Source organism: Choloepus didactylus, chromosome 2 (assembly GCF_015220235.1).
Source record: "Choloepus didactylus isolate mChoDid1 chromosome 2, mChoDid1.pri, whole genome shotgun sequence".
In the NCBI taxonomy this organism is placed as follows: domain Eukaryota; kingdom Metazoa; phylum Chordata; class Mammalia; order Pilosa; family Megalonychidae; genus Choloepus; species Choloepus didactylus.
The window spans coordinates 116,231,015-116,250,536 of NC_051308.1; the positions used below are offsets into that span (position 1 = coordinate 116,231,015).

Here is a 19,522-nt window from a genome sequence, read left to right on the forward strand (position 1 = left end):
TATTCTTCCATTTTTTTTTAGGTCTTGTTCAATTTCTTTTAGCAGTTTCTTGTAGTTTTCTTTGTATAGGTCTTTTGTGGCCTTCATTAAGTTTATTCCTAAATAAATGATTCTTTTGGTTGTTACTGTAAATGGAATTTTTTTTTTTTTTTAATTTCCTGTAGGAAGGTTTTTGGTGACTGACTGGATCTCTTTACTTGTGATTGGTTTATTGAGCTCTTCTATTTCCTCTATTTCTTCTTGAGTCAGTATAGGCTGTTCATGTATTTCCAGGAAACTGTCCATTTCTACTAAGTTGTTTAATTTGTTGGCATAGAGTTGTTCATAGTATCCTCCTATGATTTTAAAAATTTCTTCAGGTTCCATGGTGATGATTCCCCTCTCATTTCTGATCTTGTTTATTTGCACCTTCTTTTTTACTTTGTTAGTCTATTTTGTCAATCTTGTTGATCTTCTCAAAGAATCAACTTTTGGTTTTACTGATTCTATTTTTGTTGTTGTTCTCCAGTTCATTTATTTCTGCTTTAGTCCTTGTTATTTCTTTTCTTTTACTTGGTTTAGGGATGTTTGCTGTTCTTTCTCTAGCTTCTTCAACAGTTCAGTTAGGTCTTTGATACTAGCTTTCTTCTTTTTAATGTTTGCTGTCTGCGTTTAGAGCTATATATTTCCCTCATTAGCACTGCCTTCACTGTATTCAATAGGTTTGTATGTTGTGTTCTCATTTTCATTTGTCTCAAGATATTTACTGATATTTATTTCTCTTGCAATTTCTTCTTTGACCCACTGGTTGTTTTATCTCCATGTATTTGTGAAAGATCTGGTTCTCTGGAGGTTATTGATTTCTAGCTTCACTCCATTATGGTCAGAAAAAGTGCTTTAAATAATTTCAATCTTTTTAAATTTATTGAGACCTGTTTTGTGCCCCATCATATTACATAGCCTGGAGAATATTTCATGAGCACTAGAGAAGAATATACATCCTTGTGTTTTAAGATGCAACCATCTCTATATGTCTGTTAGGTCTAATTCATTTATCACATTGTTTAGGTTCTCTATTTCCTTACTGATCCTCTGTCTGGTTGTTCATCTACAGAAGAGAGTGGTGTACTGAAGTCTCTTACTATTATTGTAGAAACATCTATTGCTCCCTTCAGCTTTGCCAATGTTTGCCTCATATACTTTGGTTGCAGCTTACATGGCCATCCTTTCACTTTCATCTCTTTGTGTTGCTGGGTTTAAGATGAGTCTTTTGTAAACAACGTTACTGTTGGATCATACTTTTTAATCCATCCTGCCAGTCTGTATCTTTTAACTGGGGAGTTTAATCCATTCACATTCCAAGTTTTTACTGTGAAGTCTGTTCTTGAACCAACCATCTTATCCTATGGCTTTTAATTTTCATACCTATTTTCCCCCTTCTCCTTTTTTCCTTTAAGTTACCCTTACTAATGCTCTTCATTTCTGTGCCCTTTACCAGGCCTCTCTCTCTCTCTTTTTTTCTGAGCCGGGAGAACTTCCTTTACTATTTCTTGTAGGGCATATCTCTTGTTAACAAATTCTCTCAGCATTTGTCTGTGAAAATTTTAAACTCTCCCTCAATTTTGAAGGACAGCTTTGCTGGATAAAGAATTCTTGGGTGGAATTTTTTTCTTGACTCAATGGTGCCCACTGAGTAGTCAGTACTTAGTCTTACATGGTGTACCGGTTTGAATGTATTATGTCCCCCAGAAAAAGCCATATTCTTTGATGTAATCTTGTGGGGCACAAATTTCAGTGCTGATTAGATTGGAATTCTTTGAGTGTTTCCATGGAGATGTGCCCCACCCAACTGTGGGTGATAATTCTGATGAGATAATTTCCATGGACATGTGGACCCACCCATTCAGCATGGGCCTTGATTACTGGAGCAGCACATGAGCTCAGGAGCCAGCTTGCTACAGCCAAGAGGGACACTTTAAAGATGTCTGTTGAAAGCAGACTCTTGCTCCGGAGAAGCTAAGAGAGGACAAACACCCTAAGAGCAACTAAGAGTGACATTTTTGAGGAACTGCAGCCTAGAGAGGAACATCCTGGGAGAAAGCCATTTTGAAACCAGAACTTTGGAGCAGACACAGGCCACGTGCCTTCCCAGCTAACAGAGGTTTTCTGGATGCCATTGGTCATCCTCCAGTGAAGGTACCCGACTGCTGATGTGTTACCTTGGACACTTTATGGCCTTAAGACTGTAACTGTGTAACCAAATAAACCCCCTTTATAAAAGTCAATCCATTTCTGGTGTTTTGCATTCCAGCAGCATTAGCAAACTAGAACATGTGGTTTCCCTTGTATGTGGCAAATGGCTTAGCTTTTGCTGCTTTCACAATTTCCTCCTTCTCTTCAACATTTGACAATCTGATTAGTGTATGTCTCGGAGTGGGTCTATTTGGATTTATTTATTCTGTTTGGAGTTCCTTGGACTGCTCTGATTTGTTATTTATATATTTTATAAGGGTTGTGAACCTTCCCCCAACTATGTCCTCAAATACTTTTCCTAACCCTTTACTCTTCTCTTTTCCTTCTGGGAAACTAATGATTTTTATATTTGTGCACTTCATATTGTCCATTTCCCTGAGATCCAATTCAAATTTTTCCATCTTTTCTACCATTTGTTCTTTTATGCATTTGAATTCAATTGCTCTGTCCTCTAGCTGATTTATCCTTTCTTCTGCCTCTTCAAATCTGCTGTTGTGTGTCTCTACTATACCCAGCTGAAGTTGTTTTGGAGATTTGTATTTGCTTCTTTAATTAGTTGTTCCAAGTTCTGTGTCTCCTCCAGCTTTTTATTTTGTTCATTTGGCTTAGCTGTATCTTCTTGCATCTTCATGTGCTTTGTGATTTTCTGCTGATTTCTAGGCATTTAATTATCTTGATAATGTTACTTTGGGGGATGCAAATCTATTTGGACATCTGTCAGAGGTTAGGCAGATCAGGAATTTCCCAGGAGGCACATTCCCTGACTTCCCAGCAGATGGCGCTCAATGATGTGCTTAGGTGTAGTTTTGTATTCATCTAGCTTGGGGTTTGCAGAACTTTTTGAATTAGTGGCTTCATGGTTTTCCATAAATTTTGGAAATTCTCAGCTTTTTTCTCCAAACGTTCTTTCAATTCCATTCTCCCTCTTCTCTTCAAGCTGTTTATATGTATATTAGATCTCATCGCTGTTTTCCAAATGTCTTTCTATGTTTCTTTCTATATTTTCAATCCTCTTCCTCTTTATGCTTCCTTCTAGATATTTTCTATTAACCAACCTTCTAATTTATTAAACCTCTTTTCTGCTCAATCTTCTTTGTTAAACCCATCTATTAATTTTAGTTGGTTTATTTTTCAGTTCTACAATTGCCAGTTGATTATTACCTAGAAAGAGTTTGATTTTCTGGTAACATTTTGTCTGTTCATCTGTTTTCTTCATCTTTTCCTCTTCTTTTTTTTTTTCAATTTGCTTTTTATTTTGAAACAATCTCAAATGTAAAGTACAGTTTGAAGATGTTTTTCCCTGAATCATTTGAAAATAAGATACTGACACCTGTGTATTTTTAGTGTATATTTCCTATCAGACAAATATATTCTTATACTTGACAAATAGTCTCCTGTTCTCATAGTACCAGGTGGTTACTATCATAATACTTATCACACAAAATTGCAACTATGTGTTTCATTGTGTTTTCTCCATCAAACCAAAGTGTTCTATGAGAGCAGAGTTATCTATCTCTTTTCTCTGTATTACACAGTGCTTGGCAAAGAATGAGTGCTCAATAAATGCTTACTGAATAGACTTCTCCTAGCCTCAAAGCAGACTGGATGATTTGATATATGTCATAAATAAAGGGCTAGGGAACACAGGTCACTATTTAAAAATTATAAAATGGTTCTTTGGGTCAAAATGGTGGACTGACCACTACCATTCATTATCTCTCCCTCCTGGGATCCTTATAAAATGACAGTAAAAGGAAAACAAAGGTATAAATTCACAATAAAACGCAGAGCTGAGAAAGTGACTTCCAAAAATTTTCAGAAGACAGAAAGTGGATGGAAGAGAGGGGAGTGATGAGGTAGGGTAGAGAAAAATGAGTTTTTAAGAGTAGGCAGAAAGGGAGATACAGCCAGGAAATGAACTGATCTGCCTTGTAGAATCCCTGAGAAGCTGTGATCCAAGAGATGATGAGTACCAGAGAGTGGAGTGAGTAGTGGGGGTTGAAATCAGAATAATGAATTTAAACATAATACCACCCCCCTCTGCAATCTTCATACTTGGCAACAACAATGGTATTCCCCCAGGCAAAAAATATGAGGCGAATTCCCAAAAGAGGTAAAATGTCTGGCAGAAAGACTCCAGCCTTCTGACATTAAGGAGCCCTGCAGCCTAAATAACCAGCTCCTCACCTACACATACTTTGGTTAAACCAAGTGTAGATAATCACCACCTATGTACAGAGAACCACTGTGCCAGTTTGGACATACTATGTCCCCCAGAAAAAGCCATGTTCTTTAATGCAATCTTGTGGGGGCAGATGTATTAGTGATGATTAGGTTGGAACCTTTTTGATTGTTTCCATGGAGATGTAACTAGCAACACCTTTGATTAGGGTGTGACCTGTTGATGAGATTGCTTCCATAGAGGTGTATGGCCTCTGCCCATTCAGCTTGGGTCTTTATTTAATTACTGGAGCCCTTTAAAAGCTCAGAAATAGAACGACTTCAGAGCAGCTGCAGCTAAGAGACATTTTGGAGAATGCCATTTTGAAATGCAACCTGGGAACAAGCAGACGCCACCACGTGTCTTCCCAGCTAACAGAGGTTTTCCAGACGCCAACAGTGTTCTTCAGTTAAGGTAACCTATTGTTGATGCCTTATCTTGGACACTTTATGGCCTTAAGATTAACTTTGTAACCAAATAAATTCCTTTATAAAAGCGAATCCATTTGTGGTATTTTGCATTCTGGCAGCATTAGCATACCAGAACAGCCACCAATTTTTTCACACCTCATTCTTAAATATGAATGAAAAAAGAGGGATTATCTGGTATTTGAGGAAAGCCAGAAATATGAAAGAGAAAGACCAAGATAACTGGAGGTGGGGTGATGGGGTAGAGAGGAAAATAAGAAAATTCAGAGAAAAAAGTTTTAGTATCCTTAGAGACACTAGATAATGTATCCATTAAATAAGAAAGTGATGCCATAAAAAAGGAATAGAAAACAAAAAAGGATTCTTAAAAATTTAAAATATGAATATCAAACAAAAAAAACTAAAAAGCTGAAGCTGGAAGAAAAAATTGAAATCTCCCCAGAAAGCAGAACAAAAAGATCAAGGTTTATCTTTGTTGCCCAGATGTGGCCCTCTTTCTCTAGCTAAGCCAATTCAGCAGGTGAACTCACTACCCAACCCCACTATGTGGGACCTGACTCCCAGGGGCGTAAATCTCCCTGGCAACGCAGTATGTGACTCCCGGGGATGAATCTGCACCCAGCATCATGGGATTGAGAACATTTTCTTGACCAAAAGGAGGATGCAAAATGAAACAAAATAAAGTGTCACTGACTGAGAGATTCCACACAGAGTTGAGAGGTCATGCTGGTGGACATTCTTACACACTATACAGATAACCCTTTTTAGGTTTTAATGTATTGGAATAGCTAGAAGTAAATACCTGAAACTATCAAACTACAACCCAGTAGCTTTGACTCTTGAAGACAATTGTATAGCAACGTAGCTTACAAGGGGTGATAGTGTGATTGTGAAAGCCTTGTGGACTGCACTCCAGTGTATGGATGGATGAGTAGAAAAATGGGGACAAAAAACTAAATAAAAAATAGGGTGGGGGAGGATGATTTGGGTCTTCTGTTTTATTTTTTATTCTTATGTTTACTTTTTCTGGTACAAGGAAAATGTTCAAAAAATAGATTGGGGTGATAAATGCACAACTATATGATGGTATTGTGAACAACTGTACACTTTAGATGATTGTATGGTGTGACTATATCTCCATGAAATTGAATTTAAAAAAAAAGATCCAAGTTTAGAAAACACGAGACTATACAAGACATGGAGGATCAATCTAGGAGAGTTAACATCTGATTAATTAGTATTCCAGAAAGAGAGAACAAAGAAAATGAAGAGAAAGAAATTATCCCAGAGTTGAATATCAATCTTCTGAATGAAAGAGCCCACCACATAACTTGTAATGAAAGAAACATAAAACAAAAAATGATGATGGATACACATTGTAAAAACGTCAGAAGGATAAAGATCCTAAAAGTCTCCAGACAGAAAAAAAAGCAGCCACTTACAAAGAATCTTACAAAGACATCATATTAACAATACCAAAGACAATGGATTAATGTCTTCAAAGGTCTGAGGGAAAATTTTCAACCAGCCAAAGGAGAAAAGACAATAAGGAGAAAAGCAAAGCGAAGGAGAAAACACAAGACATTTTTAGACATATAAGGATTCAAACACTTATCAAAACAAACAAACAAACAAACCAAAAAAACTCTACAAATCCTTTCTTAGGAAATTACTTGAGATGTTCTCTAGCAAAATGGGGGTAGAGATCATGAAAAGAAGACACGGAATTTAGAAAACAGAGGCTCAATTCAGAATAGCAGTAGACTATGACAAAGGATGAGACCTGAAAAGCAACCTTAAACTGGAGCAGGAGGATGGAAGTTAAAGTAGGGAGGTCTTTAGGAAAAAGGGGGATTCAGAATCTGATGTGATAAGAGAATTTGAAGGAAAAAAGTTGAGACTATGAGAAGGCAAACAATGCAATGGGGAAAAAAAAAAAGAAATTCTAGGGAAAAAAACACAAAAATCTCTAGTATACTCATAGTTCCTATAGGACCCTGCAATAAACAATACTTACATATACCAATAACATAAACCTCAATTTACAAAGTTAACTAACAGAGAATTTAAAACAGTTATATAACAGTATTGGAAGAAGGAAGAAAAGAGGTGAATGTGAGCTAAACCATCATTTGTCATATGGGAAGTTAGCAGATATTTCTAAAACAGGATAAATCAAGAAACAACAAATGCACATATTCTTTAGAAATATGGAAGCAAGTTCCAGAAAAAAAAATAGCTAAATGAGTTCAAAGGGATTGCTTTCAGGAAGTAAGACTGGTGGAAGGAGAAAAAAGGAAGACTGCTTTTCATTTTTAGTCCCACAGTATCATATTCTTTTATGATCATACACAGTGATTAAAACATAAAAAAAAAAATTAAGTATAAAACAGACAATTTCCTTCAGATGCTATTAGATATATGTTCAATTTTCATTCCCCCTTCCAGTGGGGACGATGGTAGGAAGAGGGTCCTTAAGTTCAGTCAATTTGTCAAGGGATTTAATAGGATATTTCCATCTAGTTTTCTAGTCAATTTGTCAAGGGATTTAATAGGATATTTCCATCTAGTTTTCTAGTAAAAGAAAAAAAAGAATATATATCCTTTTGTTTAAATTTATGTCCTGTACAGTAACCTGATATATTTCCTTCAAAAGGCTAACATATTAGGATTCAGTAAAGCAAAATTATTAGGGCATGCATGCGCTTTAGTATCAGAAAGATCCAGGTTTTAATCTAGACCCCACCACCTGCTAGCTATATTACCCTGCTCAAGGTTACTAACCCTCTTCAAAAGTAACAACTTCAATTGTGAAATGGAGAGAATACTGCTTATTTTTAAAACATATGTAAACAGTCTCTGACAGACAGTAAGCACTCAATATAAAATAGCTTTTATTAGTACTTACATTGGCCACCACTTTTACTTCTTTGTACTGTGCTTCATAGAAAATTCCAGCATTTTCCAGTGCTTCTGTTAATGAGGGCCCATTTTTCACCTGCTTATCTAATCCATTCACAAACTCCTCCAGCTTAGAGCTTGCCTCTTCAAATTCTTTGGAGAACTTCTTCCCACCTGTTTTATCTAAAATAACAGAGTACGTATTCAAATCAAGACAGGAAAAAAAAAAAAAAAAAAAAGTTAATTTTTTGAAGAAAATCCGTAAGATGATCTGTGAACCTGTTCTTGCTGTCTCAGTGTGTGATATTCTAATAGTTCTAAAGCTGCAACCTTAAAGAAACTTCTCAAAAATTACAAAGCAGATTATTACAATGATTCCTGTGAACCGCTCGAGTGAAGCAAGAGTGCCTAATGAAGGCACTTGTAATTAAGATAAAGAAAGTTCCACTAAATTAAATTTGTTGATTGTTTCCTTTCTTCACAAATTTGAAGACACTTTGCTATTAGAAATGATGGAATGAAGCTCGATTCTGTTTATTTATACCATAACTTCTGCACTACAGAATGTAATAAGATACATCTCTTGGCTGAGAAAACTAAGGTCCAGAAAAGTAAAAATAAAGTGACCTCTGTATATTATGCTAAAAATTCTTCTTTCCTATCTGAAGAAGATAGTGATAATCTGGTATCAGAAGAATATAAACTATGAATTATATTTTCAACAATGGTGACATATACAAACTGTTATCTATTTACTCTAAGTATACTCCTTTCCCAGTGACTGTTGGAATACGGCTTTGGATATGGACAAATTTTGGCTTTACACCTCTTATCAACTGTGTAATTTGGGCAAGCTACCCATCCCCTCATGAGGTCTCCGATTCCTCATCTATAAAATGGAGATTCTTTAATATGCTTCTGGGGTGTCTGAGGACTAAAACAGGTAGCAATATTATGTTTAAGGCATGGTGCAGGAACAAAATAGGTGCCATAATGAATAGCTAGTAATTATTTACTCAGTATTTTAAAAATCTTTATAAAATGTGTATTATGTGCCGGGCATTGTTCTAGGCACTATAGCAATGAACAAATAAGGATAATTTCTGCTTTTATGAGGCTTACATTCTAATAAGTTATTAGTATGATTATTATTTGCAATTTACAATGTAAAGAAAAGAGTAACTAGCCTTATTAAAGAGCATACCTAAACCAACTAATCACAAATGTAAAATATAACTGACTATATAGAACCCAACACATCAAGAGAGCACTAGGAGAGGACAACAGGAATTTACTTATCAAGTTTATATGCATGAAATCACTACTTGGGAAATCAGAAGTGCCACAACTGCTTTTTACAACCTAAGATTCTTTTTATGGGGGAAGTCAGATTACTTGAAAATGACAGGTCTGAAAAGAAAATCTGAATTATTCTGTTTAAAAGGATATAAATATTACCTTTTAAGCATTTGAGGGTTTCTGTGCTGCATACATCTACCCTCATAGTTGACAACTGTTTTTCCTTCAATTCTATCTGATCTTCCGAGCGCTTATATAATAATAGCTCTTCAATGAGGGCCTGAGACTAAACACAGATCAGAGTCATATTTCATCTGCAAGATTATTCACTTATCCTTATTCTACCTCTCCCCATTTAAAAAGATGACTAAAGCCTATCAAATCCCGAGAGGAAAAAAACTACTTCACTTTTCCTCATAGTTAGGGATACCACATATTGATTCTCATGTCGAAACCAAATTTTCAAAGCCAAATTATGGACACAGGGTTAAGAAACAGACAAAGGCCCATTTATATTTTCTTTAAATTTTAATTACAGAAACATATTCTTATTATGTTAACTCTAAGCAAATTTTAATTTAGCAGAGCTTCAAAGAAAGATGATTCTCCTTTTTGGCATAAATTCAATAGAAAACTCAGCTGGTAACAGATATTCTAGAGTAAGTTATTTCTTCAATTAGGGGAACAGATAAAACTTGAAGAAATCGAATTCCAATCTGTATTCCTATTCAAATGGGTTTAAAACATTAATTGATATAAAATGGAATAAAAGTAATTCTGAATGGACCATATAGGAAACTGTAGAACAAAAGGGGTAGGTAATGTGTTGGCATGTTAAAGATCTGTAACTTACACGAAATTCTGCAACTATCTTAGACTTGAGAGCAGCTTTTGGATTCGTGGATGCTGTTGGAATTAAACAAAAGGCCATTAAGAATATAGACACAAAGAGCTGACTAATAATTTAAAATTTTTTCAGCTTTATACTCAAGGGTTTGCTCTTTGAATATATGTCAAACATGCACATTTAAATCAATGGAATATGAAAATTAAAAGCTTCCAAGTATGGTCTATATAAAAATACACTATTTAGATAGCCTAATCTACTTACCTCCAATAGACCCTTGAAGTCATAAAGTGCTAGAATTACTAATTCAGAGATACTGAGATACATGAAGTACCTTTTTTTCCTAGTCTGACTGAGTGTAAGAGGCTCTGAATAACCTCAAATTTTAAGTGTTCAGGAGCAGAACATTCAATTAATCCTGAGTACTGGCTGAAGAACACTACCTACAAATATTATCTCTATTTCTATGTACTCAACTTCAGAGTTTTTTTTTTCCTGACCCAACTGGTAACAAAAGTAGGCGGGGAAAGTTGAACTTTGGTTGAAATGATGACTTGTGGTTCCTAAGCATGCAACTTATGACCAAAAGGATATCAGAGGCCTCCCTTAATCAGGAATAGCATATGTTCACTGGAGCAAAACCATCCCAAGTATCTTGTTTCACCTCCCACTTCTCACTGTCTTCTACCTGGTTTCCCTCCACACCTTCAAGTCACTCTCAATATTCCTCAGTTTGGCCCACAGCAGCCCATCACATGCAGTATTCCATTCCCTTGATCTCATGCTGGGTAAATATGATCAACAGGAGCTTCAGTTTAGAGAATGAGCATCTGGCCAGGATATGAGGCCCATATCTAATCTGGTAGATTGTATCCCCAAATCTGAAGAATTTCATGGCTCCCAGAGAAATGCTTCTTAATGCCTAGTCTCCTCTTCAGCTCTGTTGTTTAAAGCCAGCTGCCTCTAAGATCAAGTATCTTTGAACCTGCGAGTTAGCTTGGGAATTATCAAATATTTTTTTTCTTCTTTCAATCCCCCAACTACGCTTGAATCTTCACTCATTTAAACCCTTTTTCTGCATTTCCTTTGTTTAAAAGTGTTGTGTTTTTTTTTGTTTTGGTTTGTTTTTAAGAAGTAACTCCATGATGCCTTGTTTAGTTTAAGTCACTGGGAGCCTCCCAGGCCTGGAAAACACAGGCTTGCCCATGATTTATGCCAGGTACGATGTCAAACGGTCTACATTTTCTTCTGCTCCAAAAGGAGGAGGTAATTTTATATTAGTTGAGATTTTGTTCCTTACTTTGTGATTTCTTCCACTGCTTATTCGGTTGTTTGTTCAGATTTTCTTTCAGGTGCTTCTGAGTTTTGAAAGTGGTACCTGGAAAACATTTCAGTTTTTGCAATCTGGCATTATGGGAAGCTTTTCTGTCTGTCCACTTCAGAGCCAAAGTTGTAGCATGAAAAAAGGCAATCCGAGACTGTGTGTTGTTTCTTTCTTTCCTTTTCTTTTACATTTATAAAAAAATAAAAGCACCCACCAGATCTAAGAAGCTGTCAAATAAACATAATTTCTATAATCAAATCAACAATTCTGAAAAAAAAAAAAATGGGCAGGAGGCTTAAAAATATCATTTAACAGATTCAAACGAAGAATTTAACAGCTTCTTAGAAGATATTATTTTTAAAGCAAATTTCTAGTCAAATGATGGTCATTTCAGATATCACCAGCTTTTATTTAATGACTTCAGTACATGCATCTAATATATAGGAACTAAATGGTTTTTTTCAAAACAGGCACACAACCTACTGCAATTATAAATCAAGAGTCTGAAGACTGCCAATAAATGCTTACTACCAGATAGCTTAGTAAGAACTGAATCTGTCCAAAAATTCTCCACAATTAAGAGAAGACAGTATGTACTAAACACAATGAATAGTTTAAAATGTTCAAAGCAAATGCAGGAAAATAATCAGATGGCTATCATTACTTGATATGCTTGACTTTCTTTAATCAATAAAAATAAAATCCAACCCCCCCAAAAACGCAAATTCTACTTAAATTTTAATTCAAACGGATGTATATTTTTATATGTGTTTAATTTTAAACAAACAGTACCAGATTCCAAACTTTATTTTTCATTATTAAGCAACAGGACTAGATCTGTAAAATATATATAATATTAAAGATTGAACACCAACTGAAAATTTTCTTTTAGGAGATAAAAGACACTTACTCAAAGCTTCTCTTAATGCCATAATCATTTCTTCTGGGTATACATTTCTATCTTCCCAGATTTTAAAGATTCGTTCTACAGACTTAGAGACAGATGGATCCCTGAAGAGAAAGAAAAAGTGAGACAGACATATAAAAATGTTGATTTACATCCCAAACTAGAAATCCGAAAATAAAGCTGTCAATAAAATTATTTTCCAAATGCCTTCTGATGTCTATCTTAAAATATTTTTTTACAGTGTTTTAAAGAAACACTTAAACAAGAAATCTTAAACACTCTTATTTAACACTTTTATCAGTGACACAGATGAGGCTATGGATGACATACTGACCTTTTGATGGATATGAAGCTGAGCAGGCCAGCCAATGTGCTCAATGACACAAATGGTATCTCAAAAGATGGGCTAAATCTAATAGGATGAAGTCTAATAAGGAAGAAACTAGTCCAAAAAACCAAGTGAACAAATACAGAATGAGAAATACAAAGCTTAGCAATTATATACACACACACACATTTATAAAAGGTTTGAATCAATCATGTACTGTAAAATGTTTTCCAAAAAGCTACTGCAAAATACTGTAAGAATGAGGGAGGTGAGGGTATCTATCACTTCACTCTGGTTCAAAAATGGGCTTTTGTATTCTGGCTGTCCATCTCATTTCAATAAAGTAGAAAGAAAATCAACTAAGTAGAAATGCCTGAAGGAATAATTACCAGGAAATAAAAATTAAAATCATGTCTTAAGTAGAAAAAACAATGCAAGGAGGACATGACTCTTCTAAAAACGAGGAATTAAACTGGTTATGTGTGACCCCAGAATTCAAAATAGGAACAAAGGTATGAAGTTACAGGGAAAGAAATTTCAGGAAAGAAGAAAATTCTAACAGATCTGTCACATGACAAAATGGGAAGTTAACCTCCTGCTAAACATTCCACCAACTCACAAAGAGATTGAAGCATATGATAAACAATTGAACTATATCAATTTTATAGTCCCTTTAAAACATAAGAGTCTGGAAACATAACGTGTGCATGCAGAATTTTGTTTTTGCTTAAGAATAGCCAATTATAGGAAACAAAAAGTCATTAAATTTTCTAGAGGTTTCTTTTTTCTTTTTTTATGCTGCGACTCTTCACTATAAAAGAAATACATATCTACTGTAGACCACTAAAAAATTATGGGTAAATGTAAAAAAAAATATTTGCTTATTCTCACCAAATTTCAGAATTACTATCTGCCTCCAGTCGTTTTTCCTATGGATGTTAGCATTTTATTTAAAACCAATGATACTTATTTTTTTGCTTAACAAAGTAAGCATTTCCCAACATTCCAATCAACTCTTTGTAAACATTACCTTTAATGACTGTATAATACTCTATCATGTGGTTGCTCCAAAATTTACTACCTGCTTACTGTTGGATACTTAGGTTGTTTCCAGATTTCTGTTACCACAATTAATGATGCAATGAGTATTTTTTTGTTGAAGTCTTTCTTCTTTGTTGAAGTATTTTAAAGCAAATCCCAGGGATCATGTCATTTTCCTAAAATATTCTACTCTAAAAAAAAAAAATTCTAACATTTTATTATATAACCATAATGATATTATCACACCCAAAAGAATTAACAATATTAATAAAATATAAACATCAAGTCTATAATCAATTTTCCCTGAATGTTTCAAAAATGCCATTTATGGATGGTTGCTTTGAACTGGGATTCAAAGAAGTTCAACACGTTACATTTGGTTATGTCTCTTAAGTTTCTCTTTTTTTTTAACTTTTCATTTCGAAATAATTTCAAACTTGCAAAGAGTTGCAAACATAATACAAACCTCATACAGAGAACGCCAACATACCCTCACCACTCAGATACCCAGATCTATCCATATTAACATTTTGGCATCTTTGCATTTCTTCTTTCTTTCTCTATCTATCTATCTATCTATCTATCTATCTATCTATCTATCTATCTGTCATCTGCTGAACATTTGAGAGCAGGCTGCACACACCATACTCCTTGAGCACATATACATGTACATTTCCTACAAACAAGGATATTCACTTATCTAATCACCTTAAGTACAATTATCAAGTTCAAGAAATTTAATGTTTATATAAAGTTTATATTCTATATTGCAATTTGTTCATATGTCCCAATAATGTCCTTTTGAGCCTGTTCTCTTACATTCTTAGATCCATTCAGTATCATGTTCTGTATTTAATTGTCATTATCTCGTTATTCTCTTTCTTTTTTAATTGCAGAAACATATATACAACACAAATCTTCCCATCCCAACCGCTCCCAAGCATACCATTCAGTGGAATTAATCACATTCACAATGTTGCAGTATCCTCACCACTGTCCCTTTACCCCAAACAGAAGCCATACACTCATTTTGCACTAAATCCCCATTGTCCCTGTTTCCAACCCTGGTAACTCGTGCTCTAATTTCTGTCTCTATGAGTTTGCATATTGATATTTTCTTTATGATTACCATGGGGTTTACATTTAACATCCTAAATCTATAACTATCTCGTTTGCTTTGATACCAACTTAAATACATAAAAAAACTATGTTTCTATGCTCTCTGCCATCAATTTTTATGTTGTTCTTGTTACAAATTACATATTTATACATTGAGTCCAAAACCATTGATTTGCCATAACATTTTATGCATTTTTTAGAGCCTGTAGAAAGTAAAAAGTACAATTACAAACCCAAAATACAATACTACCAGCATTTATATTTACTCATATCATTATCTTTACTGCAGATCTTTATTCCTTCATGTGGTTTCAGTCAATTGACTAGTGTTTTCTTTCAACGTGCAGAACTCCCTTTGGTTGGTTAGCTTGCAGGGCTGCTCTAGTGGTGAGGTGAGCAGTCCTCAGCTTTTGTTGATCTGGGAATGTCTTAATCCCTCCCTCATTTTTGAAAGAGTTTTGCTGGTACATAATTCTTGGTTGGCAAACTTTTACTGTCAACACTTCAAATATGTCTTCCACTGCGTTCCTGCCTCCATGATTTCTGATGAGGAATTGGCACTTAATTTTATTGAATCTCCCTTGAACACAACACTTTGCTTCCCTCCTGCGGCTTTCAGAATTCTCTTTATCTTTGGCATGTGATAGTTTGATTATAATATGCTGCAGCATATAAGTATGTTATTTGAGCATATTTAGGGCCATTTTAAAAAAATCTTTGTCTGAAATGTCCCAGGTCAGATCAGAGCCCCCTCACTGATGGTTCCTGTTTCAGTGTGCTAAAGCTGCCAGAATGCAATATACCAGAAATGGATTGGCTTTTACAATGGGGATTTATTAACTTACAATTTACAGTTCTAAGGCCCAATTAAGTTCTAAATGTCCCAATTAAGTTATCAACAGGATGATACCTGGACTCTGAAGACAGGCCACTAGCATCTGGGACACCTCTGTCACATGGGAAGGCACATGGTGATTGATGTCTGCTGGTCCTTCTCTCCTGGGTTTCACTGCTTCCAGCTTCTGGCTTTGGTGGCTTCCTCTCTGCTTCTCTGGAGCTACTCTCTGGGCTTCTTCTGTGTCCTTTATACTCTCATAAAGGACTCCAGTAAAACAATTAAGACCCCCTTTGAATGGGACGGGTCACATATCAATTGAAGCAACGGAACCAAAAGGTCCTACCCACAATAGGTCTATAACCACAGGAATGGATTAAAAGAACATGGCCTTTTTGGGATACATAACAGCTTTGAATTAACACAGTTTCTAATGCTTTAATATTCTCCTTTGCCTGGCCATCACTTCCTACTTCTTTGTATATTTTGTAATCTTTCGTTGAAACTTGACATTTTGATATTTTAATGTGTTACTGGTGAAATTTAGACTGGGAAGCATCTGTTCCTTAAACCTGTATCCAGCTGGTGTTATGAGTGAGTTTTCCTTGGATGCCAGAAGCTAACAAAAACAACAACAAAGTAGGGGGAAAAAAAAGGAAACCTCTTTCCCAGTCTTTGCAGATTGACCTGTGGGAGTGGTCTCCTTCAGGGCTTACCCATACAATGAATTTGGAGAATAACTCCAGGGCAAAGCACACAGGCCTCCCTGATCCTTTCTGCAGAGGCCTCTTGTCTTGGGCATCCATGGCACTAGGAATTCCTCCATTTACATGGGTATGAATTTTCCCCCTTCCCTAGAAAACAGTTTCCTGACAGTCCCAGGCACTGCGCTGTATGCCCCACAGTCAACAATCCCTTGCCCCAGACTTGACTGCTCTCCTACAGCATTCTGTAGGAGGGCTCGGTGTGCAACATGACTTTTAAAATACAACCGTAAAACTGTAAGCAAGCAGGAAACTGTAAATTAACCTTAAAATGTAACCTAAAGGAGCTTTTAAATGTAATCTTAAAACAGAAAGTAGGTAGGGGGTGAAAGCCTTTAGTCTCACAAAAGAGCAAAATGTAAAGTCTGCAACAATATGTAAATGTAAAGTTTGTACCCTTCACAGTTGTCACCTAGTTCCTAAAGGAAATAGGAAATAATTACTAAAATTCTCCAAACCTTTGTTACATGTTAACTAAAATGATTAATTCTCTTCGTCCAACTCTAATGGGTTTAGCCAATTAAAAAATCAGATTTGGAGGAAATTCCCCAAACCTTCCAGATATAAATAAGCCTTCAGTCTATCACTCTTATTGCATGTTAATTAAATGATTATCTTTCTTTGTTTCTGAACCTGCATAAAAGCCAATTAAAAAATCACTTGGGAGAGGCAGGTTTGGAAAAGCTTGCCATGCCTCCCACAGGCGTAAATGAACCCTCTTTTCCTTCTCAGCCTGGTTTCGTGTGATTCTATTGGCCGTGCCCAGCAATGAACCCAGATTTGGGAAGTGCTTCTTCTACAGGTGAGCCCCTTCTATAAGCAAGGCAAGTTCTGGGACGATGTAACCTTCAGGCAACCACCAGACAGACTGGGCCAGACAAACATGCTCCCAGTACATACATGAGGGTTACTCTGCTCCCTCTGGAACTCAGACCACTGATCCAGACTGGGACCTGGGACTGTGGGCTGACTCTGTACTGAGGGGATAAGGGGTGAGGGAGGGGCCATCCAGGGCACCAGGAGAGCCTACCATTTTTTTTTCCGCATGTGCTACATTTAACCTAATTTTATTTATGCTTGCCTTGGGACAGGAAACAGATCATTCAGTAAAAACATACAGTAAAAACAAAATATGTCTTATCATGTACAACTTTCAAATTACAATTATGATGCACCTTAAGTACTTCCATGCACACGTCTAACATTACAGTTTGTTTCAAAAAAATAAACACAACTAACACTTCTAGGAGCATTTTATAATAAAGTAATTCCTAATTTTAGTTTGTAGACAGATCAAGCACCTCCAAAATACAAATTCCTATACTCAGTGAGTGCTTTACTTAAAGTGAACACATAAGTAAATTAAGTACATGGACAACTTTAGAATAAGCTGACATTAAATATTCAGCTAGGTAGGCAACAAACCATAGTGCCAAATGGAAAACGTGTATTTGCAAATAAATTTCAAAAACTAAGTTAACTTTAATTAAATACAGAAAATATACTGATTTGCTTAAATAAATAAGATGTGATGTATTAACAGTTCACTATGGAGAATGCATACCAGAACATTTATAAACAGTGAATGAATCTTGAAAATAGTTTACTATAAAAATGCTGGCTAAATATAATTGCATATTGTGAAGCACTACGGGTGGTACATGTTTTGCCACATACTTTGGTACCTTGAGGTAGATAAATTCAGGATTCATTTTCAGTCGCTGCTGGTATCGTGTTTTAACAAATGTGTACAGTATGAAAACTTTGAAGATACTCATGAATGAAAATATGTTTTAGGAAAAAAATAGACATTTCCATGCAATTATGAACAGTTTCACTGTGTAAATTACAAGGCAAGATTTTTGTTTCCTGTAAAACAGATCATTGTTCTATGAGAGAATATTTTTACTTGTCTTAGTGCATTTCTTTTGTCTCTGCCTGCATTGCATTATTTTGCTTTATTTTTAAAATTTTTGTGTGCAAATGACTTGCCAGTTAAAATGAAAACTATCTCACATGTAGAAAATAAATCTGGATTTTAAAAGCCAAAAACTAATGAAATCCTTACTAAAATGACACCATCTGATTCAAGTAAAAAATGACTTAAAACACCAGTAATAAAAACAACAAAACACATTTCATGAAGAATACAAAGAGAAATGTCCACTGAGTGTTTTTAGTTCAGATGTTTCAGAATGCTGCTGTGTGTTTTATAAGGAATTTGAGGGGAAGATTTCATGCAGAAGTTAATGTGGCCTGTATTTACTTAAGTAATGACCCAACTGGACTGTGAAACTGTGGAATGCATATGGATACAAGCTGCTGGTTAAAGAGGAACTCCCCTTTGTTGTTCAGAAATCCTTCCTCATTTCCTCTCTCCCCAAGCTTCCCCTCCTCTACTGGCTCAGTTTCTAGCATTTCAGCATCTTTTTTCCAGCTAAAGAACCTGTCCGAGTAACTGTTGTTAAGTGTTTTCTTTGTCAGTTTGTCCACCCTTCCTTACCTCACAACAAAACTGACTTAGGAGAAAACAGTCCTCCCCACCAGAGCCTACAACTTTTAAGGGAACTTTTTCTTGATTCTGCGCTCACCCTGTTACTGCAATTTTTAAACTATTTTCTGGAGGTTTTACAAAGATGTTTCTGCCCGTGCTGGCTGATTGTTCAAAACTTCTGTCAGGGCCCTGAAGCATCTCAGCCTGCCATCTTGATCAGGGAAGGGGCCTCCTCTTAAGTCTCTTTTAATCAAGAGCAATTAGATTAAATTGTTCTATTTTTCCAAGCCAGTCTGGATTAGCTGTTGTATAGAATGTACTACATTCTAGTTTTATCTATTTGCTTCTTTTTTTGTGGTGTCATTTAACTTGTACCACCAGCCCCTGAATTTCTTCTAAATGGAAGTTAGTTGGATTACATCCAAATTCAAATTTTTTTGAAAGAATACTTCACAAATGATGCTACATGCTTTATACTGCATCCCATCAAAACATACATAGTCTCTGGTTATTTCCATCTTTAATGATACTAAGATTGAACTGTGTCTAATTTATTCATTTATGTCACTGGGTGTTTTCAGTGTTTTTCTAATGATTCAGGTAACTTTCATACATAAAAATATTAATTATTTTACTGTTACAAATATCTTTCCGCTGTTTGCCCTTTAATATTTAGTACATTAAAAATGTTTTTATATGTATTTATAATAAAATGTATAATTTTTAAATGTAGCCTTTGTAATGTCTATCACTACTTTCATGTTTAGAAAGTCCTCCTACCA

General features: G+C 35.4%; 1 protein-coding gene across 9 annotated transcripts in view; it reads right to left on the reverse strand.

Annotated features, from left to right (window-relative positions):
• RPRD2 (regulation of nuclear pre-mRNA domain containing 2) overlaps positions 1–19,522 on the reverse strand; it is a 148,146-nt gene that overhangs the window by 25,713 nt on the left and 102,911 nt on the right. For 5 of the 9 annotated variants that reach the window (XM_037826083.1, XM_037826081.1, XM_037826082.1 and 2 more), the window contains exons 3-6: positions 12,163–12,263; positions 9,935–9,987; positions 9,241–9,367; positions 7,790–7,965 (exon numbers count right to left, since the gene is read on the reverse strand). In XM_037826083.1, coding sequence (XP_037682011.1) covers positions 7,790–7,965; positions 9,241–9,367; positions 9,935–9,987; positions 12,163–12,263 — 457 coding nt within the window. Of the gene's footprint in view, positions 1–7,789; positions 7,966–9,240; positions 9,368–9,934; positions 9,988–11,228; positions 11,307–12,162; positions 12,264–19,522 lie in introns of all 9 variants that reach the window. The other 4 variants (XM_037826080.1, XM_037826084.1, XM_037826085.1 and 1 more) reach the window with 1 other exon arrangement.